The 21,904-nt window shown below is 46.9% G+C and overlaps 3 protein-coding genes across 10 annotated transcripts; 2 read left to right on the top strand and 1 right to left on the bottom strand.

The window, feature by feature from the left end:
• The first annotated feature begins 19 nt into the window (after window positions 1-19).
• Ormdl2 (ORMDL sphingolipid biosynthesis regulator 2) lies at window positions 20-3,380 on the top strand. 3 transcript variants are annotated; one of them, XM_076920708.1, is made up of 4 exons: window positions 20-156; window positions 1,294-1,468; window positions 1,637-1,788; window positions 2,870-3,153. In XM_076920708.1, the coding sequence occupies exons 2-4, from the start codon at window positions 1,295-1,297 to the stop codon at window positions 3,003-3,005; spliced, it is 462 nt and encodes a 153-aa protein (XP_076776823.1). In that variant the 5' UTR covers window positions 20-156; window position 1,294; the 3' UTR covers window positions 3,006-3,153. The 3 variants fall into 3 exon arrangements, with proteins under 3 accessions (XP_076776823.1, XP_076776822.1, XP_076776820.1); XM_076920707.1 differs by having other exon boundaries at window positions 31-156; window positions 1,215-1,468; window positions 2,870-3,380; XM_076920705.1 differs by having other exon boundaries at window positions 36-156; window positions 1,169-1,468; window positions 2,870-3,380.
• Window positions 3,381-3,721: 341 nt separating this feature from the next.
• On the bottom strand, window positions 3,722-16,077 carry Dnajc14 (DnaJ heat shock protein family (Hsp40) member C14). Of its 3 annotated transcripts, none has more exons than XM_076920689.1 (7): window positions 15,938-16,077; window positions 13,995-15,448; window positions 9,150-9,256; window positions 8,596-8,715; window positions 4,999-5,159; window positions 4,808-4,910; window positions 3,722-4,656 (listed from the first exon to the last, which is right to left on the bottom strand). In XM_076920689.1, exons 2-7 carry the CDS (start codon window positions 15,402-15,404, stop codon window positions 4,446-4,448), a joined length of 2,112 nt encoding a protein of 703 aa, XP_076776804.1. In that variant the 5' UTR covers window positions 15,405-15,448; window positions 15,938-16,077; the 3' UTR covers window positions 3,722-4,445. The 3 variants fall into 3 exon arrangements, with proteins under 3 accessions (XP_076776804.1, XP_076776806.1, XP_076776805.1); XM_076920691.1 differs by having other exon boundaries at window positions 15,907-16,037; XM_076920690.1 differs by having other exon boundaries at window positions 4,343-4,656; window positions 15,895-16,028.
• A 24-nt stretch (window positions 16,078-16,101) lies between these two features.
• LOC143436389 (transmembrane protein 198-like) lies at window positions 16,102-20,725 on the top strand. Of its 4 annotated transcripts, none has more exons than XM_076920699.1 (5): window positions 16,102-17,357; window positions 18,239-18,495; window positions 19,156-19,737; window positions 20,159-20,316; window positions 20,444-20,725. In XM_076920699.1, exons 2-5 carry the CDS (start codon window positions 18,300-18,302, stop codon window positions 20,576-20,578), a joined length of 1,071 nt encoding a protein of 356 aa, XP_076776814.1. In that variant the 5' UTR covers window positions 16,102-17,357; window positions 18,239-18,299; the 3' UTR covers window positions 20,579-20,725. The 4 variants fall into 4 exon arrangements, with proteins under 4 accessions (XP_076776814.1, XP_076776812.1, XP_076776813.1 ...); XM_076920697.1 differs by having other exon boundaries at window positions 16,502-16,635; XM_076920698.1 differs by lacking the exon at window positions 16,102-17,357 and adding an exon at window positions 17,465-17,593.
• Window positions 20,726-21,904: the final 1,179 nt, after the last annotated feature.

The following is a 21,904-nucleotide window of genomic DNA, read 5'->3' as shown; positions in this document are numbered from 1 at the left end:
CCCCATTGCGTAACCAACCAATGACTGGGGACAGCGCGGATTCTGTTCCACCAATAGCGAGAGCGCAGACAGGGCGAAAGTCGGCCACTTCCTGGAGACCACAGGTGCAAGAGCCAGCGCTGTGCTCCAAGCCGGACGGGCTCCTGAAGCTGGCAGGTATGGGCTGCGTGAAACTTGAAAAGGTTACGGAGAGAAATTGGTGGGAGTATTGGGAGGGGCGGCGAAACGACAACCTTAAATTCGAGAGGTCCCGTGAAGAAAGCCTTCAAGTGGCGTGCGAAACTGGAACTCTGGGAGGAGCATGGGCGGACTCTGTTCTTGGTTTGGGGACAGGCAAGAACAGCATTAGAGCTAGCAGAAGTTTAAAAGCTAAAACCGCCTCTAGAAGGGGAGGACTCCATTTCTTGAGGGACTGAGGTCAGACCCCTTCCTAGACTAATGTTAAAATTGGGTAAGTTCTTGAGCGCCCCACGTTCAGCGAAGGGATGAAACTGCTTGGCTGCTGACAATGCCGAGCGGGTAAGAGACAGGATGGACAAGCCCCAGGAAAAAGATGGGGACTAGAGGTAGCTTTACTCTCGATACCTTCTTTATTGATCCCTTGGTTAACTGAATAGCTTTCTTGTAGGATTCTGGGTGTGTGTGACCTCTTTATAATTCATTAACTTATTCAAAAAAGTAAATTAAAATACTCCCGATTCCCCTGGTCCTTCAAGTAAGTGTCACAGTCTAAGCTTACTGCTTTATGTTTAGTTGAAATGTAAAGATCTGAGTTAAAAAAAAAAAAAAAAAAAAAAAACCCTACTTGTGTGAGTACACGTGTAGGCTAACAACTGCAGGTATGGAAGTCAGAGGACAGTTTGCAGGAGTTGGTTTTCTCCTTCCACCGCATGGGTCCTGGGGATCCAACTCAGTCTTTAGGCATGGTGGCAAATACCTTGTTCCAGCTTAGCCATTGTGAAGACCCTCTTGCCTTTTTATTTGTTGAGAAACGATCTCACACTAGCCAGTCGAGGATAGGCTCAAACAGTCCTCATGCCTCAACCTCCCAAGTGCAGGGATTACAAGCATCAGCCACCACACCCAGCTGCTTCAGCGTCTTCTCAAGTTTTAACAAAGTCTTCAGTTTTTCCTTTTTTTTTTTTTTTTTTTTTTTTGTGCATGATAGGGAAATCCTTTCATTCCCAAGACTTGAGGGAATTTTGGCTTTTCAGGAGACAACTGGGGAACAAGCTCAATCAGGGGTAATGAGGAAACTGAATTGGACTCCTGCCTGATCCCTCACTGTGGTAGGATGAATGTGGGGGTGGCACACAGCGAAGTAAACCCCAACACTCGAGTGATGAATAGTCGGGGCATCTGGCTGGCCTACATCATCTTGGTAGGACTGCTGCATGTGGTTCTCCTCAGCATCCCTTTCTTCAGCATTCCTGTTGTCTGGACCCTGACCAACGTCATCCATAACTTGGTGAGCACTAAACCACACCCTGTACCCAACCCAGGTCTATCACAATCAAAACAAAATAAAGTTACCAACTGTTTGGGAACTTATGTCTTCCTTTTGGGAATCTTAGCATAATTCTCGACCCAAAGGACTACTTTCTACCCCTTATACTGTCCCTTTCCCTCTTCCCAGGCAATGTATATCTTCCTACATACAGTCAAAGGGACACCTTTTGAGACCCCTGACCAAGGAAAGGCTCGGCTTCTGACACATTGGGAACAGATGGACTATGGACTACAGTTTACCTCCTCACGGAAGTTCCTCAGCATCTGTCCTATAGTCCTGTGAGTCTGGGGGGCGGGGGGGGGGGGAGGTGCTGGGTCAGACTCTCCTATCATCCTGTGAGTTGGGGGGGGGGGAGCAGAGGTGCTGGGTCAGACTCTCCTATCATCCTGTGAGTCTGGGGGGGGGAGGAGGTGCTGGGTCAGACTCTCCTATCATCCTGGGGGGGGGCAGAGGTGCTGGGTCAGACTCTCCTATCATCCTGTGGGGGGGGGGCCAGAGGTGCTGGGTCAGACTCTCCTATCATGGGGGGGGGGGCAGAGGTGCTGGGTCAGAAATGGCTCTACTAACCAGGGAAAAGGTACTAGGGATGGGGAGATGGTTTAGTTAGACAAGTGCTTACCACATAGGATAAGGACTTGGGTTCAATCCCTAGCACGTATGTAAAAGCCAGATGTGACCATGTACAACTATGGATGTCTAAAATCCCAGCACTGAAGAGTTGGAGGCAGGAAAATCCCTAGGGCTTACTAGCCAGCCAGTTTAGCCAAATTGTTGCACCTCAGAGTCAGAAATGGACCCTGTCTCAAAAAAAACCAACCTCTGGTCTCCATGTGTACTCACATTTGAACATGTACCTGTTTACACACACACACACACAAGTACACTAGTCCTATGCCTACAGAGAGCATTATAAAGTACAAGACAGTAGTCAAGCATTCCTTGCTGGCTCCATGGTATTAAAGAAAGGAGAAGGGACTGAAAATAACCAAACTGCTAACTAAAGCCAAGTGATTTCACAGTCCCAAAAGAAGGTAAAGGCAGATGCATGTCAATAGTTAAAAGTAAGGCTGACCTGAAAAAGGAAGCAAGAGGGCTCCAACAGTCATGTAGGTTCAAACGGCTTTGGCTGCCATTCACAATTTACCACTAACCATTAACAAACAAACTGAATTATAATCTCTAGTTAAAAATGCCTTCTGATTATATCATGAACGTCGTAGTAAATACCATTGATTAGCTGGAATTGTTTTAGACTACATGCAATAAAACTAGTAATTCAAAATAGAAAAGAAAGTCACTGGTAAGGCATGAATGTGGATCTGGGAGGCCAACCCCAGTCGTCCTGTTTTCTCTCTCCAGCTACCTGCTGGCCAGCTTCTACACCAAGTATGACGCTGCTCATTTCCTCATCAACACTGCCTCGCTGCTCAGCGTGCTGCTGCCTAAGCTGCCCCAGTTCCATGGGGTTCGTCTCTTTGGAATCAACAAATACTGAAAGATGGGTTGATAGTTGTGCAGGCGTTGAGGGAAGGAAGGCACTGGAATATATAATGTTTTCCCTTCTCTACCCTGTCTTCTGTATCTTGGAAGCCTGAGAGAGAAGATAAATCTTTCTAAACTCCAAGAAGGAAGAAATTGGAAAATGGGGTTCCTGGGCCCAGCTTTAATAGGGTCAAGATTCTCTGAATCAGGAAAGGTGGATACGGTTAAGGGCCCTACCACTCACTCTCCTCTATCTAACAAGAAGCCATCAATGTTTGGGCAGCTTTTCTGGTGATTATGTTTTTCCATATCTTCTAAACCTACCAACCTCAAGTTCTGTTTTGCTGTATATTTTTCTTAAAATAAAGTCTTTCAGTTATGACTGAAATTTGATAAGCAAAGACAGATATTCTCATAATACTGGGAGAAAAATACAAAATGTTGACTTACTATAAAAAACTTTTAAGCAAAATTTTATCACTACTCTTTTGGTCCAATAGGGGGTACCTTTCACTCACAGCTAACAGCAAGGAAACAATTCTCAAATACGGAAAAAAGAGGTCACAGGTGAGGTGTGGAGGCACATGTCTATAATCCTACCCTTAGGAGGCAGAGGCAGAAGAATCCCTGCAAGTTGGAGGCCAGCCTGGTCTATACAGTAAGATCCTATCTCCAAAAGAAAACAGAAAAGGACTCCCAGCTACATGGGTAAAGAAGAGAAAGAAGATATAAGTTGCCAGTTATATATTTATAGAAAGATAATCCCCTGGCTTTAAATAGATATGTACATACAAATATGAACAAACTTAAAAAAATACAAACCCTTGGCTAACAAGGAGGCCTCTGGGAACCCCTCTATCCTTTCCCCTCACCCAAGGGCACAGGGCATAAATTTGCTTTTTAAAAATTAATTTTGGCCATCCTTGCAATAAGCCTGAAGTTAGGTGGCTTACCCATAAAGTGAAAGTCAGAGGGAAAAATCAGTTTCCACTCTTGAGTTCTGTATCTCCAAAATTAGGGCTACATGCTTTTTCTTTTAGCTAGAATATCAGGGTAAGGGGGGGGGACCCCTGAAATGAGTTAAGAAATAAGATACACTCATTTAAAAGGGGGTGTTTCATCTGCTCTAAGAGCAAATGATAAGATAAAGGCATACAGACCCGAGAAATCCCCAGTTCCCACACCTCAGAAACGCATTGTCTGGACTAGGTCCAGACCCTAAGTTCTTTGCTCTAGCCACCTCCTATTTCTTTGGTATTGTCAGAAAACAAGATTCAGTTCCTGGGTGTTGGGGAAGAGGGAGAAGAGGTCATGGGCTTCCTCTAAGTACTGAGTGAACAATTTAAAATGTTTCCCTTTTTAAAGTATTTTAAAATAAGTCAAATTCCATCCTGTGCTGTACACAGCCCTTTTGACTCCCTGACATTGATTTGAGGAAGGAAGAGAAGGGGTGTCATCGTTGAAAGGGCCGCCTCACTTTCTTCCGCCGTTTAGGTTTGGCTTCTCCCTTGGGTACTGAACTGTTGGGCCTGGAGGTCGAAGTGGTCCCAGGGCCAGGGTGAGGTGCAGCAAAGAAGTTCCCATTGGACATTGGCCCTGGAGGTACTTGAAAGATCCGGCTCAAAAAATCTTGAAGGTCAGCAGGAGGGGACTCTGGAGTGGTCCTGAGGAAGAAATGATATAATGAGACAGGAAACATTACAGTCAGCTACCAAACAGGATCACACACAGGGTCAGTTCCCAAACTTCCTAGAAAGCAAGGCATCTGAAACTATACAACTGATATAGTAGGTAAGTGAGAAAAGTACCACCTACCTCTGCCGGCCACTGGCGCCTGGTACCCGAGAACCAAATGAGATGTGGTAAGGAACTCTGTGGGTATCTGGGGAGATGCCCACACGCTGGCATCCAGCCCACTCTGTAAACAGAGATAATTACCCAAAACATTCATTCATAGCAAATGAGATGAAGAAATAAGATCTTGTATTTAGAGGTCAGAAGTGTACCTGTGATGTCATACACCTTTCCATCCATCAGTGCAAAGTAGGTGATCTTGAGGCCTAACATGCTTGACTCTGCCCAGAAGTCTCCTTCCTCAGCAGGATGCAGCCTGTTACATTCAGCACAGTATCTGGCACTCTTGGGTTCCCGGTCCATTTCAAACCTCCTGCAACCCAACACAGTAACTCCTTAATACTTTTCAAATGTTCATTACTGTCAAAGATGGCCCAAACATTAAAGTTATCTTTATTCAGCTGTAATACCTGCCTCTCTAGCCTCTACCTTCAACTCTCTTATTTTGAAGTCTTGGTGTGTAGCCTGGGCTACACTTACACATGTAATGCTTCTGCCTCAAACTCCCAAGTGTTGCTATTACCAGGGTATGTTTCCACACTCTGCTTTCACATTTCTATATTTAAGCTATTTTTCTTTATGTTTTTATTAGCATATAACAATTATAGACAAAAACTCTGATTATATTTTCATACATATACACACTATATCTTGATCCTATACACCCCCTATTTCCTCTTTTTCTCCCTCCCATTCCCATTACACCTTAAAACTATTGTTCTGTTTTCATGTCCTGTCCTTTGTTGGGAGGTAGGGAGTGACCTAATCAGTTTTATTAATGTTGCTTATGGGGGCATGGGCACCTTACCTTTTCATTGGCTATACAATATAAGAAATTTTCTCTCTTCCAACAACCATTAACTACCTATCAATCCTCAAAAAGGTAAGGCTTTGTAAACTTTTTTTTTTTCTTACTGCTTATTATATAACACACACACACCCCAAAAAGCCACACCTATGTTAAGGATTTTACAAAGGTGACTGATTAAAACTAATACTGACAATGGAATCTGAACATCACAGGTCTATAGGAAAATTGTCTTGGCCTATCTTTACACCTTCGATAGCCATCACTGCCCACCTGTGTTTCACCTCATAGCCTGTGGGTATTAGGCAAGCCCTTCTGGAATGTACTAACACACACTAGCTTCCACCAACTCAAAAGCTAAGAATGTCATCACATTACATGTGAGACCTACCTGACATTCCCACCAATGCAGTTAAAAAATATCTTGAGGGGGTTGGAAATATGGTTTAGGGGTTAAGAGTACTGCTGTTCAGCCAGGCAGTGGTGGCGCACACCTTTAATCCCAGCGCTTGGGAGGCAGAGGCAGGTGGATTTCTGAGTTCAAGGCCAGCCTGGTCTACAGAGTGAGTTCCAGGACAGCCAGGGCTATACAGAGAAACCCTGTCTCGAAAAACCAAAAAAAAAAAAAAAAAAAAAAAGTACTGCTGTTCTTCCCAAGGACCCAGGTCTAGTTTCCAGCACTGACATGAGGGCTCACAACCATCTGTAACTCCAATTGCAGGAGGTCCCCCTTTTCTGACCTGTGCAATCACAAGACACACATAAATCTTTAAAAAATTATAAATGCTTGTTTTATAAATTTTGTTCTATAACTATAAAAATCTGGGCTAGTGAGATGGCTCAGTAGAAAAGGTATGTGTCACTAAGCTTGATGACCAAGCTCAATCCCCTAGGTCCATGTGGCCAAAGAAGAAAACTCCAACAATTTGTCCTGGGACTTCCACACATGTGCACTTCTGTGTACACACACATACACACACACACATGTATGTAAGCAAATGTACACACATAATGTAATTTTAAAGTTGTTGTTGTTGTTGTTTTAATTTAGGAGCTGGAGAGATGGATGGCTCAGCAGTTAAGAGAGCACTTGTTACTCTTGCAGAAGACATAGCTTTGATTCCCAGCACCCCACATGGTGGTTCATAACCATCTGTAACTCTAGTTCTAGGAACATTGATACCTTTTTTTTTTCTTCTTTTTTTTTTTTTTTTTCTTTTTTCTTTTTTTTTCTTTTTTTTTTTTTTTGGTTTTTCGAGACAGGGTTTCTCTGTGTAGCCCTGGCTGTCCTGGAACTCTGTAGACCAGGCTGGCCTCGAACTCAGAAATCCGCCTGCCTCTGCCTCCCAAGTGCTGGGATTAAAGGCATGCGCCACCACCGCCCGGCTTTTTTTTTTTTTTTTTTTTTTTTTTTTTTCTTTCTTTTAATGGATGGAATCAGGATACCAATATTTACTTTGTTTTTTTAAAAAAAATTTTATGTGTATGAGTGTTCATCTGTGTACCACATGCATGTCTGGTGCTCTTGGCCAAAAAAGGACACTAGGCATCAGATACCTTGAGAATGGTTTGTGGATTGTTGTGGCCACCAAATAGTTGCTAGAATTAAACACGGGTCCCCTGGAAGAACAGTCAGTGCTCTTAACCACTGAACCATCTTTTTTATTGTTTTGAAGATTTGTTTTTATCATTTTTAAGTTGTCTGTATGTGTGCCTGTGAGTATGTGTGCATGAGTGTGAGTATGTATGAGTGCCTGTGAATATGTGTGCATGCCTGTGAGTATGTGTGCATGAGTGTGAGTATGTATGAGTGCCTGTGAATATGTGTGCATGCCTGTGAGTATGTGTGCATGAGTGTGAGTATGTATGAGTGCCTGTGAATATGTATGCATGACTGTGAGTATGTGTGCATGACTGTGAGTATGTGTGCATGACTATGAGTATGTATGCGTGACTGTGAGTATGTGTGCGTGCCTGTGAATATGTGTGCATGACTGTGAATATGTGTGCATGACTGTGAGTATGTGTGCATGACTGTGAGTATGTGTGAGTACCTGTGAGTATGTGTGCATGACTCTGTGTATATATGCGTGACTGTGAGTATGTGTGCATGACTGTGAGTATGTGTGCATGACTGTATGTGTGCGTGACTGTGAGTATGTGTGCGTGCCTGTGAGTATGTGTGCATGCCTGTGAGTATGTGTGCATGACTGTATGTATGCATGACTGTGAGTATGTATGCGTGACTGTATGTATGCGTGACTGTGAGTATGTGTGCGTGCCTGTGAATATGTGTGCATGACTGTGAGTATGTGTGAATATGTGTGCGTGACTATGAGTATGTATGTGTGACTGTGAGTATGTGTGCATGACTGTATGTGTGCGTGACTGTGAGTATGTATGCGTGACTGTGAGTATGTGTGCATGACTGTATGTGTGCATGACTGTATGTATGCATGACTGTGAGTATGTATGCATGACTGTATGTATGCATGACTGTATGTATGCGTGACTGTGAGTATGTATGCGTGCCTGTGAATATGTGTGCATGACTGTGAGTATGTGTGAGTACCTGTGAGTATGTGTGACTGTGAATATGTGTGCGTGACTATGAGTATATATGAGTGCCTGTGAATATGTGAGTGTGATTGTGAGTATGTGTGTAACTGTAAATACCCGCAGAGCCAGAGGTGTCTGGCTAGAGCTGTAGTTACAGTTGTGAACCACTGTAATTAGAATTGGATCCTCTGGGAAAAGAATACGTGCTCTTAACCATGAACCATGTCTCCAACCCTAAATCCTCAACTGTTTAGAAGTAGGATAAAAGTAGAAGCCTTGGGGGTCACAGTCTGTAATCCATAATCATCAATAACACTCCAAGGAAGGCCTTTGGTTACCTAATCCCTGAGTGTAGCTATTACACTGCCGTCCTGTTTTGTACCTGTGCTTTCCTTGGCATCTGCTGCACATCATAGTATTCATTGCCTCCTTGAGGTCATCTTGTAGCTTTGACAGAAACTCATTCACTGACCGGCTCAGCTCATTCTCTGCCATTCGTTTCCTAAAAAGAGAAAGGCTTTGTAAGTCAGAGGGTATTAAGACACAAAGAAGGACAGATCTGGATGCCTCTATAGAGTAGTGGTTCTCAACCTTCCTAACACTGTGACCCTTTAATACAGTTCCTCATGTTGTGGTCACCCCCAACCATAAAAATTATTTTTGTTGCTACTTTATAATTTTGCTACTTTTATGTAATATATTAATAATAAAATATATAAATATCTAATATGCAGGATATCTGATATTTGACCCTTGCAAACGGGTTGTTGGGAGTCAATGAACCACAGGTTGAGAACCACTGCTGTAGATGCTACTGGCTAAGTTAAAATAAAAATGTAAGTTCTTTCTGCCTGACAGCCTCCACCCACAAGTTCAGGGCCTTCCAATAGAGGATTTTCCATTTACTTCACCTGAAATGTCCCATTTCAAACTCACATCTCATATTCCTTCCGCCTCTCTGGGTTGTTGACAATGTCCCAAGCTGCCCGCAAAACTTTGAAGGCCTCCTCAGCTCGGGGATGTTGATTTTTATCAGGATGGACCTATGCAAAACACAGAAAATTTTCATCACAAATCCATTCCAACCCTCCCCCCATCTCGGGTCGCGCGTGTGTGTGTATGTGTGTGTGTGTGTGTGGTGTGTGTGTATGTGTATGTGTGCGTACACATGTGCACCATATGTGTGCCTGGTGCCCACAAAGGTCAGAAGGTGTCAGATCCCCAAGAATGAGAGTTATAGGCAATTGTGAGCCACTATGAATCCTAGGAATTGAACTTTGGTGTTCGGCACGAGCAACTTCTAACCCATCAATCTAGCCCCTTATTTTTTCTTAAGATTTTTTAAGAGGTGACAGATCCTGCTGGAGTTGAAGTTGTGGGTAGATGCAGCTGTCTAGCACGAGTGCTGGGAGCTGAACCTAAGTCCCCTACAAGCACACACTACTAACTACTAAGCCATCTCTCCACCTCCTCACAGATATTCTTATATCAAAGAGTTCTCTTTCATTATCCTTTGGAGAATAAATATAGCTTAATGGTCAATTACTCTAGCATTGCAGAGAGATCTGAGTTTAAATCCAGGCTTTCCTTTTAGGTTGTATGGCCTTGAATATTTTTATCTGTTATAGACTTTTAAGAGGATTAAATAAGAACATATATTAAGCAGCAAGGGAGATGGCTCAGTGGGTAAAAGTGCTTTCTGTGCAAGCATTAAGACCTGAATTCAAATCCCCACACCCTCATCAAAGCTAGACTATGCATAGATCAAGGCTCTATAATCCTAACATTCCTACAAAGAGATGGAAAGTAGACAAGAGAATCCTCAGAAGCCAGCTAGCCTGACAAAAGCAATAGAAAGATATCAGAGAACCTGACTACACAAGGTGGAAGGCAAGGGCCAGCACCTGAAATTGTCCTCTGACCCTACCCCACCCTACCCCACCCCACCCCACGTGTTCGAACACATTCAAAATCACACACACACACAAAATTCCTGTGTAAAGTATCTGGCTCTAGGGTGATCTACCATCCTGGTTTGTCTGGAACTATCCCAGATTAGCTCAAAAGTCCCATGCATAAGTAAACTCCTTAGTCTTAGACAAACAGAGATATAAGTCACCTTACCTGACATTTAAAGCCCTTGAATTTTAGTTTTATTAGCAGTCTTAGTATATGTTTCCAATATGTGACACCTTCAAATTCATCCATTTCCAACTTCAAAATTTCTTATCCAAAGTTGGAAGTATAAGCTCATTCCTATAATCCCAGCACTCTGGATGATAAAGCAGTAGAAATCATGAGTTCAAAGCCAGTCTCCCCTCTCTCTGCTCCCACCTCCCTGACTTTCAGCTACCGCTCAGGCACCACGCCTTCCTGCTGCTGCCATGCTCCCTGCCATGATGGTCTTGGACTCACTCTCTGAAACCATAAGCATCCCCCCAATTCAATGCTTTCCTTTGTAAGTTCACCACAATAAAAAAGGAACTAAGAGACCCTTTATCGAAACCCTACTAGTTTGCCTCGCTGTTCTAGAACTGAAAGTATATCAATTTTTCAGGTATAGTCTCAGCCTTTTCATATGCCTTTTTAGCATTTTCTCCACAGCAAATAACACATTTTCCTACAGCATCCTGATTGTTCCCGTCTACACAACACAGAAGTACAGACATGAGTATCATCACTTACACTAAATAAAAAGGATGCTTTTATACTTCACAGTCTCAAGCTAATATAAAAGCTTCATATGAATATAAATAAACATTCATACTGGAGCCTAGGTTATATAAGAAAAGCCAACAGAAATTCTATCCCAGAACAAGAGAGATCCTTGGGGTAGAGCTGGGTATATAAAGGATAGGACAACTACTCCAAGAGAAGTTGGAAAACAAAAATGTTTGATATTGCCCAAGAGAAGATATCTGCTAAAAGTTCTGAAGGTGAAACAAAGGGGTTCTACTACTATTAGTAACAATTTGGAGGGGAAAAGTAATAGTTATCCACTCTAAGACCATCCCAGGCCGGGCGGTGGTGGCGCACGCCTTTAATCCCAGCACTTGGGAGGCAGAGGCAGGTAGATTTCTGAGTTCGAGGCCAGCCTGGTCTACCGAGTGAGTTCCAGGACAGCCAGGGCTACACAGAGAAACCCTGTCTCGAAAAAACAAGAAAAAAAAAAAAAAAAAAAAAAAAAAAACAAGACCATCCCAGACCATCCACCAGGGAATGTGTTTCCCACCAAATTTAGTTCCTTGCTAAGTTATCAGTCTGGGGTCTTCCTGTACCTTTAATTGTCAAGGAAAGCCTTGAGTGTCCATTCCTCTTTATGTCACACAGCCACTATGATAATTTGAAAATCATAATGTTTTAAAAATCCAGACCCATAAATTCAGTACAAGTAAGCCTCAGGTGCAACTGTAGACATATTACTTATATTCATAATGTAGTTTTACTTGTACATACAAAAATAGCAATAGCTGAGCTGGGGACTTTACCGCAGTTAGAGTGCATGCCTAGAATGAACAAGGCTCTGGGTCTGATCCCCAGCACTGCCAAAACATAATTTCTCTCAAGTACATAGTTAACAAAACCAATCATATCTTCATGCACATGCGTGATACACTTATCTATTGATTTATGCTCCTTTTTTCTTCCCTTTCATACTCTTGTTCTTAAAACTCTTGTTTTCAGGTTAAAATGCATGTACCTCAGTGGGAGAGCACCTGGCTAGCATGCACAAGGCTCTGGACTCCATCCCCAATACTACAAGAACACAGACGCTGTTTTCTTCTTGGTCCTGGAATAACCACTCACATGCACATCCTCAACACTCCCATACTACGTCAACACTTGCCTCTCTAGGAAGATGCACATTTTCTCCATGGTAAAAAGATCTCAAGCTAGAGATGGCTCAGCAGTCAAGAGCACTGACTACTCTTCCAGAGGTCCTGAGTTCAATTCCCAGCAACCACATGGTGGCTCACAATCATCAATAATGAGATCTGGTGCCCTCTTCTGGTATATCTAAAGAGAGCAATGATGAATACACAAAATTGGGGGGGGGGACCCTCCCTTTGGGGCTGGAGAGGTGGCTCAGTGGCTAAAAACACTTGACGTTCTTGCAGAGGACCCAGGTTCAGTACCAGTTCCTACACAGTGGCTCATAACTATCGGTAACTCCAGCTCCAAAGCAATCCACACTCTTCCGATCAGTTTAGGTACCAGGCTGCATTTGATGCATATACATGTATGGAAGCAAACACTCAAACACAAAATAAACCTAAAAAGATAATTTCTTCCTGACTTGCCATGGGCTGGGACCTCAGGCTGCTGTGCTGAGGTCAGTGACAAGTCATCACAGCAACACAGGGCTGTGCTGATGGCAGTGGTTAGTCAGTAGACATGCAGAGGCCTGCGGACTGCCATGCAGGGGCTGGGAAGATGCCCAGAGAGCTGCCCTCCACCAGATAGGACTGGTGGGCCATAGACACACAGAGGCCCATGCCACACGGTATGGACAGAGGAGGTCACCCAGAGTCCCTAGGTACCTGGGTGGTACCCAGGCCCAGATGCAGGACTTTAAGTTGATCCACTCCAAAACCTACATCATCTGTAAACTGTTGGAGCACATAAAAAGGCTGGTCCTGCTGATCCAAAGCAGCCGGATCCCCATGACAACAGGCAACAGGATAACCAGGAGGAGTCCTGGTGAGGATCCAATATTGATAGTGTCACAGAAGCCAGAGACCTCAAACCAAACTCACTGCAATGAACTTTTGCAAATGAAGATGTGTGGTCAGAGGTACTGTGGGACACTGTGAACACACTACAGCTTCCATGACAAGACATTTTCTATGCGTGTGTGTGTGTGTGTGTGTGTGTGTGTGTGTGTGTGTGTGTGTGTTTAATTTTAGGTGGGAGGCTGCAAGAGCAAACAGGGAGATAAGTGAGACTGGGGTACAGAATGTGAAACTGACAAAGAATCAATAAAAAGTTTCTTTTAAAAAGATAGTTTATTGGGGGTGGAGAGATGGCTCAGTGGTTAAGAGCACTGACTGCTCTTCCAGATGTCCTGACTTTAATTCCCAGCAACCACATGGCGGCTTACAACCATCTGTAATGGGATCGATGCCCTCTTCTGAAGACAGCTACAGTGTACTCATGTACATAAAATAAATAAATGTTTTTTTAAAAAAATAATTTCTTTAAATTCCTCCTTTACCATTCATGGTGCTGAATGTGTAAGCCCAGCCTTTCCCAAGCAAAGACAGGAAGATCACAAATTCAAGGCTAGCTGGAGCTACATAGCAAAACCATGCCCCAAAACAAACAAACATCCCTCTGTCCAGGTGACAGCAACTAAGGGACTGTCTGACTCTTCCCTGCTCTAAGTAAAGGAGCTGCACTTAGGTGTTGCAGAGTAAGTCCATCCCTTCCTTTTATATTACACGGCCCCCAAAAGACCTCATAACAAAAGACTTGAGATGGAGAAAAGTCAGATCCCTAGTCAGAGAAACGTCTTTATGACTCTTTCCTAAGAATGCTACTTAGCTGGGTATGGTGGCAAAACCTGTAAGTCACAGCACTCACAGATGGAGCCAGGAGGAATCGTGAGTTCCAGGTTAGTCTGTCTACAAGGTGAAACCCTACCTCAAAAACAAAACAGAGGAAGGAAATCCTTCAGCTTCAAGTTGGCCTTCTGCTCACCTTCCCTTAACTCTACACTCCCTAAAAACTGGAACAGAAAATATGGGGAAAGAAAAACGAGAAGAAGCAAAGGAGACTCACCACTACTGCTAGCTGCCTGTAGGCCTTCTTTAGTTCAGTATCAGATGCTGTAGCTTCAACCCCCAGCACATGAAAAGGGTTTAGTTCATCCTCAGGAACCCCAGCCATGGTCAAGAGTCGGGCCACTTCCTCTTCAGGCTGGTAGTATCGCCCACTAGCTACAGGTGCATTGCCCTGTTTCTTAGTCCTCTGCTTGACCCAGGGCAGCTCCAGCCAGCCCCACTGAATCAACCTTACCAGCAGCTGCCATGGCCTGCTATCTTTCAGCAGAGTCGAGCAATGATGCAAGGCTGGAGAGTACAGCCAAGAGCACAGCCAAGCGGCCTTATCCCTCCAGCCCAGCCGGTTGCCCACTCCCACCAAAAACCTCCAGCCCAACTGTAGACATCCCAAAAAGAGGGCTAGAGCCAGGAGGAGGAAAGCACCCACTACCCTAAGAATGCGGGTGAACAGCCTTGCTGCACAGAAGAAGCTCTGACTTAGAAACAGGAACGTCACGCGGGCCCAGCCCCCCAGTCTCCTGGCCCAGACCCCCACCCAGACTCGAAAAAGGTCCAAGTCACTGCGTTTCAGCTTCCTGCATGCGTAAATGAGATGGCCACAAGTTTCCACATACTCTCCCACCAATACCAGAAGTTCAATCAGCCACCAGAAGCCTGCCTGTCCAAGCTGACATAGTTCTTCTACTCCCCACAGTCCCAGGCCTCTGCGCTTATCTGTCTGACTTCGTTTTCGGGCCAGCCGATGACGACCTGGGGCCTTGGGTTCTCTACGTCCACTATCCCGAACATCCTCCTTGGTCAGAAAACGGTGCCTCTGCCTCCGGGATGGGGGCTTCTTTCCACTGGGCACACGTGAAAAATCACTGGGAAATTTAAGAGGTTCCTCATCATCGTATTCTTCTTCTAACTCTTCATCTTCCCCCAAGGCTGGAGAGGTGCAATGGTGGCAAAGGCTGCTAGAAGAGCCATCCCCTTCCTCGGAACAAGTCCCTTCAGGGACTCCAGGGCTTCCCTGGCAGTTACAAGCAGATGAAATGGAAAGAAAAGGAGGACTCCCATCCTCCTGGTACCCAGTCTCATTCTCTCTTGAGAGTTCCTGGTCCACTCCTGACTCTTCTGAACATGTCTCACTCTCATCAGGATACCCTCCTTCTCTAGGTGGTCCTGGACCCCTTGGAGGACCATGCCTTGGATCCGACCAGTGGGCTTGGTTTGGAGGCTGTGTGTACTTAGGGCCGGAGTGCTCTTTGAGGCATCGTGTACCATTAGGAGCAGTCTCTGTCGAGTCCCTGAGTCCTGAGAATGAAAGTATTTCAGGGTCCACAGAGAATCCTGATGTACTGAGGGAGGAACCACCACTGTGGTGGGCTCCACACAACCCTCTTTCTCCCGGGTGCTTCTGGGCCATGACCCCGGGGCTTCCTGAGGATTTTAGGTCACTGCCATCATTGCCTGTAACAAAGATATCAAGTTGGGAATGGTCAAGGATAGAACCAAGAATTAAACAATCTCAAAATAACATATTCAATGTACCCACTCCCCAGACAGTGTTAGTTCAAATTTTGGAGGGACGAATATTCGCTAAACCTAACAATAAAACCTGAATTAAACAGACCACAAACCTGCTTGCACCAACCCCGACCTCAGAAACCCCCTTACTCCCGAAATCCTATTTTTTTTTCTTCTTCCTCTTTCCCCAAGAAGCTAACAATCTTCAATCTGGGAAATGGGGAGGGGAGGGGGTGCCGCAAAGGGTGTGGTCGGAGGGGGGGATTACTCTTAGGAAAAAAGACTGCTTGAAAGAGGGAGGCCGCAATCTGTCAGAAAAGGATGGGGACCGTGCAGATCTAGAGGAAAAACTGAGGGTGGAGCTTCGAGGTGCCCCTGCAAAAGATCACCTGAGAACCCACCGACTGGGTACCAGGGGCGAAGGCGACGTACCGAACAGCGGCGTTAACTCCTCCCCCCTCAAGCAGCTGCGCCTGAGGCCAGGGGGAGCTACAAGAGCAGCTCCCCCGGCTCCGCCTCCCGCTCACGCTCCGCTTCCGCCTTCCGTCCCCGCCACGGCCGCCTACTTCCACTTCCGGGGTCAACCCCGAAAAGACGGGAAGGAAGGAGAAAGCGGTTGGCCGAGGCGCTAGCTGGCGGAGCTGGCTCGGAGTCAATCGAGGAGGCGGCGCTAGAGCATCCGGCCCCACCCCTTAAAGTGCCCTGGGCGGCCACGCAGGTCCTGCTGTAAGCGAGCTGTAGCCTGCGGGCTGTATTCCTTCTCACTGCTGAAGCGGAGATGAAGGGCAGCCGCCGAACCACACACACCGTCTTTGGCGTGCAGACACCCGGGGCACGCAGAGGAGCCAGCGACCCTGCGCGCCCAGACCCTTCGCTGTGGGCTGTCCAGCCAAAGAGGAAGCGGAGAAGTGTGTTTGTCCCGGACTAGCTAGCCCCCTGACTACACGCGACACCTCTCCCGGACCCAGCTAGCGAGCTCCCACGCCGCTGATCCGCCCCCTGTGAACGCGGCGCAAGGGCCGGGCCAGGGAATGCAGCTAGGGTGATCTGGCTGCACGGAGCTCAGAACCTAGTCCAGCGTAACAGAACCCCGCACTCATCTGCATGCTGCTTTGCATCTCATTTACATAGTAAGCTTTGGGTCCACGCCAGCAGGTTCCCCACCCCTACGCAGACCCTGACGGAACCTCTCTGCACTCCTAAAGCCTTACAGTTCTGTCAGTGTCCCTGCCAGGCCCATCTTGCTCCACAAGTTTTTTTTCACCCATAAACATCCCCCACCCAGCACTAGTTAAAAACCCTTCTGCGCATCCCGGATCCGACCACCCGGTTCTCCAGAAGACAATACTCCAATTCTCGGGGAAGTGGAAGAAACCAAGTTGGACCAGCGGGTGCTTTGGGACCCCACTGGGGCTTTGAAAACGTCAAGATGTTAATTAATCTCCTCAGCATTCAGAGACTTTCGTCTTAGTGTTGGTGGACATCACAAAACTCTTCATTGCTATGGTTAGGGGGCGTCCCTCGTCCTAGATTAGAAAAGTGGGTAGCCTGGGTTCCCCCATAGACAGAGGTAAAGATTGAGGGGGCCCGCCCCATGATGTCATCTCCCCCCCCATACATACTCCCTGTCTCCTTCCCCCACAAACACCCCCACCCCCAAGCTAAATGCGTTTAGCTCACAGAGTTTAGGCTCCGACTTGCCTGAGTTTAGGGAGCAACGAACACAGTGGCCCAAAGGGGTGCCTGCGGCCAACGGTCACCCCTACGCCTAGGACCTCTAGGCTGGAATGAAGCTGGAGATCTAGGGAAGCAATTCCACCCCTTTGCTCGCTCTCCTCAATCCTGCAGGGTGGTGAGTAGTTAACACCCTTCCTGACCTGTTCTTGTTTTGCATCCCAGACTCTTAAGCGATTGAGAAGAACCCCGGGAGTTCTCCCATCCTTCAGCCTCAATATCCTAAAGACAACAGAAAGAACGTGCATCTGCACCACCCTACTCCCGCAATATTCCAATGCCATCCTCCCCTCGGTGATCCTTCAGGTTCAGAATCCAATCCCATTGGCAGCCCAGGCGTGCCTGGATGAGAGGGTGGGTGGAACAATTCCCATGCGAATCTGAGGCGAGTAACAAGTGGATACCAAGATGTGAGGAGATGCCTGTGGGCAAGGCGCCTACTTACTCCATATAGGCGAAGGGACTGGCTGTATTCGGCTTTCCCCAACAACTCCATCTCAGCATGAAGCCAAGACTTCTAAGTCCCGACAGAGGCTGACTGGGTGACTCTTAAGTGCTTATTTGAAACTTTTAAATGTTCCTTTTCTTCCTTGGGGGTTGCATTTAGCTCACAGGGTTTGGGCTCCGGCTTACAGGAGTTTAGGGAGCATCGAGCCCAGCAGCCCCATCGGCCACCCCTGTCCTGTGCCTAGGATCTCTGGGGCTGGATGAAGCTGGAGGTCTAGGGAAGCAATCCCACCACCCCCTTTGCTCTCCTCAGCCCCACAGGGTGGTAAGCAGTTGTCCTGAGACCCTAAGGTGGCTCATCCACTTCTCTTCCTTCTTCTTCCCACTTTATTAACCCTGCCCTGTCTGGTTCAACAAGAGTTAGTATTAAATCCCAACTGCAGATGAGGGGAGTTACTTTTTAGTTGGCACAAGTCATTTTTCAAAAAAAAAAAAAAAAAATAGAAGTACAGAATCCCCAAGATTTGTGTTTTCTGCTCTGTTCTCTTCCAGGTTTACCATCCCCTGCCAGATAGCTATGGATGGATGAAAGATTACTCTAACCTTCCACTCCATGCCCATCTTCTCTTCCACCATGGAGAAAGCTTTGTTGCCTCTGACTGTAACATCTTACCCAAGGCCCTTTAATCAGCAACTCCCAGAACCTCCAGAACCGAGATGTGTCTTGGAGCCCCAGGGCAGCCCTGAGCTGGCCCCTGCCCTTGTGTGTGCCCTCTGCTGCTGCTTTGGAGTCATCTACTGCTGCTTTGGTGAGGGCCGGGCCCAGGGTCTGGGGGGAGGGCAGCTGCCTAACACTGTTGTCCTCAAGAATGATGCCAAATGTCTTCCTTGCTCTTCTGGGCCACTTCGCCTCCTCCGTCAGGAGATACCTACCTTCAGAGTTTTCCATACTGCCTCTCGAGCTTCCTGTCATTCTGGTTGCCCATACCCTCTGGCTGTCAGGAGATACCTACCTTCAGAGTTTTCCATACTGCCTCTCCAGCTTCCTGTCATTCTGGTTGCCCGGACCCTCTGGCTCTTCCTCTGCCTCCCTTATGGGCTTTTCCTCTGTTTCCTCCCTCAGAATTCCATTCCTAGTTTATCTTTCCCACCAGAGATTTCAACTCTTCCCAGAATCTGAATGAGTCTATGGTGATTTCCCATGTACTGGGAAAGGACCTGGACACTGTCCTGCTTTCTTTCCACATGCATACACTCTACCTCCTGGTTTCTCTACCTATCCCCTTGGAATCTCTGAATGCCTTCCTCTTATCCCTGGGCTTATACTTTTCTTCCCCTTTCTTTGAGGTTCCCATGGTGTGCTGCACCTGGCTTCTGCTCCCTGGTTAGCTGTTCTTTTCCCAATACACCAGAACCATCCCTGTAGGACCCCCTTTCTGCTTCTCAAAGCCTCATGCCTCCCTCCCCAGGCTACCGCTGCTTCAAGGCAGTGATGTTTCTCTCCGGTCTGCTGTCAGGAGCTCTGGTGATCTTCCTACTGTGCCATAAGGAACGGGTGCTGGAGACACAGTTGAGCCTGGAGGTGAGCGTGGGCATCGCCCTAGGCATTGGACTCCTCTGCGGCCTGGTCACCATGCTGGTTCGAAGTGTTGGGCTCTTTCTGACTGGTCTCCTGCTAGGTCTGACCCTGGGTGCTGGAACCTTATTGGGCACTGAACCCATCTACCAGCCCCGCTCAGCTTGGGTGCCAGTCAGCGGACTGATGGGGCTGGCACTGCTGGGAGCCCTGCTCACACTTCGGTGGCCACGCCCATTCACAGTTCTAGGCACAGCACTGCTAGGTGCTGCAGTGCTGGTTGCCTGTGCTGACTACTTCTTGGAAGGACTGGCACTGGGCACTCGGCTTGGTGAACGCCTGCAGGCACTTCCAGAGTTGCTTCCTCTCTGCTGGTATAACTGGGTCTTGCTGGGGACCTGGCCAATCTTGGGGGCTCTTGGGACACTGGCCCAGTGGAAACTCATGGCTGAGGAACGTGGAAGCCACACCAATGGTGAGTTAATGCTGTGATACAGAAAGCAGCCAACCTGCCCCCACTACTATCCCTGGATCCTATACTTGAGGAAAGGGAAAGATGGAGAGATGAGAACTGGGGAGGGTTCCCACAGCAAACAGGGCAGGGCACTAAAGGAAAGTTAAAGCTGAACTAGCCAAAGGAATCTGGGTAGAACGAGAAGAATCACCAGGAGATGCAGAGCAGAGTTATTTTAGGACTGTTATGAGAGGGTAGAGGAATCCCAGAGAAGGATGGGAGAAAAATGTAGAAGAAAATCCAATAACTGAAGGGAAGTTGAAGATTAAGGGACCTACAACAATAAGGCCAAGTGGACTTCTGTGGTGTATGGTTCTGTTTGGGGTAGGTATTCCAGGCCTTAAGAAGCCCCCTTGAATCTGTATTGCCTCCTCCCCAACAGTGATCTTGAGCCACCACCAAAGGCATCTCCAGCTCCTTCGGATCCATCAGCAAGAGGCTAAAAGGCATCGGAACCCTTCTGGGACTGGACTGTGTGGAAGCAGCTATCAGAATCGGCTTCCGCCTAATATCCAGAGTCCTGCTCACAGTCCAGCTCCAGTGAGTAGGAGGGTGGGACACCTTGCTGGTGGGGTGGAGGATGGTGGTGACCAGGTGATGGCCAGGATGAGCTGGGGGCTCTGACCCAGAACCTTTTTTCTACTCTCTCTACCTTGTACCCATTTAGAGTTATCTCCAGAGTCTCCGTGAGTGTGAGCTGGTCCCAAGCACCCAGGCTGCAGGCCCCCACACTACCCTGGACCTGGATTCTGACTGCAGCTCCACTGTCCTCCTTAGCACACCCCACTCTGACCAGACCTGAGCCCAACCTCCAGTGACACTGATACCCCTGGTGAGGGCAGGAGACTGCTAAGTGGATAGGGCCTGCGTCCATAGGACCCATACAGATTTCCCTACCTCTTGGACTTGGGAATAGGTTCTGTGCCCAGACCAACCCTTTTACAGACAGGCAGAGAAAATTCTTATAAAGATGGAGGAGGGGGGAAGAGTGAAATTACAAGTACCTACCTCTGTCCAGTAGTAGAGGTGCCCTGGTCCCTAGAGACATTGATTCCGAACCAAGGAGATGTGCCCAAAATAGCTTTTTATTAATTTCTGTAATGCTGAGTTGGAACCCAAAGTGTTGTCCATAGAAGGCAAGTGTTCTACCACTGAACTACAATGCATTCCCAAATACCTGCTTCGTTTTTGTTTAGGTTTTGGGTTTTGGGTTTTGGGTTTTGGTTTGGGTTTTGGTTTTGTTTGTGTTTTGTTTTTGGGTTTGGTTAGGGTTTTGGTTTTTCGAGACGGGGCTTCTTTGTGTAGCCCGGGCTGTCCTGTAACTCACTCTGTAGACCGGGCTGGCCTTGAACTCACAGGGATCCACCTGCCTGGGCCTCCCCAGTGCTGGGACTAAAGGCGTGCACCACCACACCCAGTGATAGTTTTTTTGGCAGGAGGAACGACACAGAAATGTTCTAAGATCTCCCAGTCCCCAGGCTCCTTATTGGGGGTAATTGGGCTTCTGGTTGGCCTTTCTTCCTAGACCCTATACTCTTGAATCCTGCTACCTCGGTGGGGAGCTCCATCTTCCATGGTGCTTTCCCCTCTCTCCTCAATGGAGGAAGACCGCAGCATCTGCCTCAGCTCCCTCTCCAAATGGCTCCTTGCCCTTTTTCTCAGAGGAGCCTGGTCTTTGGGGCTGTATGGTAGCCAAGTGCCTTCTGGGAAGTAGCTTTCCTCCTAAAGCAGCATTCGGGCCCAGCCGCCAACCGTTCTAACTCCCTCCTCGGACTCTCCTGACCAAGATCTATTTCCTGGTTTCCCAGACATATTAAAGAAAATATATCTTTCCCCTGAGCAGCAAATCTGTAATGTGAGGGAGGAGGAACAAGGGAATTCAGGAATAAAATGGCATTGAAAATTCAACTGAGGAGCTGGGCTTCTACTATTGCTGCTTTTTACTTTGTTTGCACCACAAAACAGAGCTAATCTGCCCCCCAAAGATCTGCTATGGCACCTACATCGCATATACTACTGTATATAATGCATACATACATATCATACATGTATACACCCAGACAACTCAGTTCTCTCCCAGGAACATGAAGCTAGCCTTTACTAAACACAAATGTTCCAGGATCTGACA

This window comes from Arvicanthis niloticus, chromosome 22 (genome assembly GCF_011762505.2).
Source record: "Arvicanthis niloticus isolate mArvNil1 chromosome 22, mArvNil1.pat.X, whole genome shotgun sequence".
Classification (NCBI taxonomy): domain Eukaryota; kingdom Metazoa; phylum Chordata; class Mammalia; order Rodentia; family Muridae; genus Arvicanthis; species Arvicanthis niloticus.
The sequence above is the reverse complement of the archived record's forward strand: the minus strand, read 5'-3'. Positions and strand labels throughout refer to the sequence as shown.

Bases quoted from the DNA above. Each gene is read 5' to 3' on its own strand.
- Ormdl2 (XM_076920707.1), top strand. From the start codon at position 1,295: ATGAATGTGGGGGTGGCACACAGCGAAGTAAACCCCAACACTCGAGTG. The intron at 1,469-1,636 runs GTGAGCACTAAA...CCCTCTTCCCAG, and splicing joins CCAACGTCATCCATAACTTG to GCAATGTATATCTTCCTACA. The intron at 1,789-2,869 runs GTGAGTCTGGGG...TTCTCTCTCCAG, and splicing joins AGCATCTGTCCTATAGTCCT to CTACCTGCTGGCCAGCTTCT.
- Dnajc14 (XM_076920689.1), bottom strand. From the start codon at position 15,404: ATGGCCCAGAAGCACCCGGGAGAAAGAGGGTTGTGTGGAGCCCACCAC. The intron at 9,257-13,994 runs GTGAGTCTCCTT...TGTTTTGCATAG, and splicing joins ACAGGCAGCTAGCAGTAGTG to GTCCATCCTGATAAAAATCA. The intron at 4,911-4,998 runs GTACACTTCTGA...CTCTGTTTACAG, and splicing joins AAAGGTGTATGACATCACAG to AGTGGGCTGGATGCCAGCGT.
- LOC143436389 (XM_076920699.1), top strand. From the start codon at position 18,300: ATGCCCATCTTCTCTTCCACCATGGAGAAAGCTTTGTTGCCTCTGACT. The intron at 18,496-19,155 runs GTGAGGGCCGGG...CTCCCTCCCCAG, and splicing joins AGTCATCTACTGCTGCTTTG to GCTACCGCTGCTTCAAGGCA. The intron at 19,738-20,158 runs GTGAGTTAATGC...CCTCCCCAACAG, and splicing joins ACGTGGAAGCCACACCAATG to TGATCTTGAGCCACCACCAA.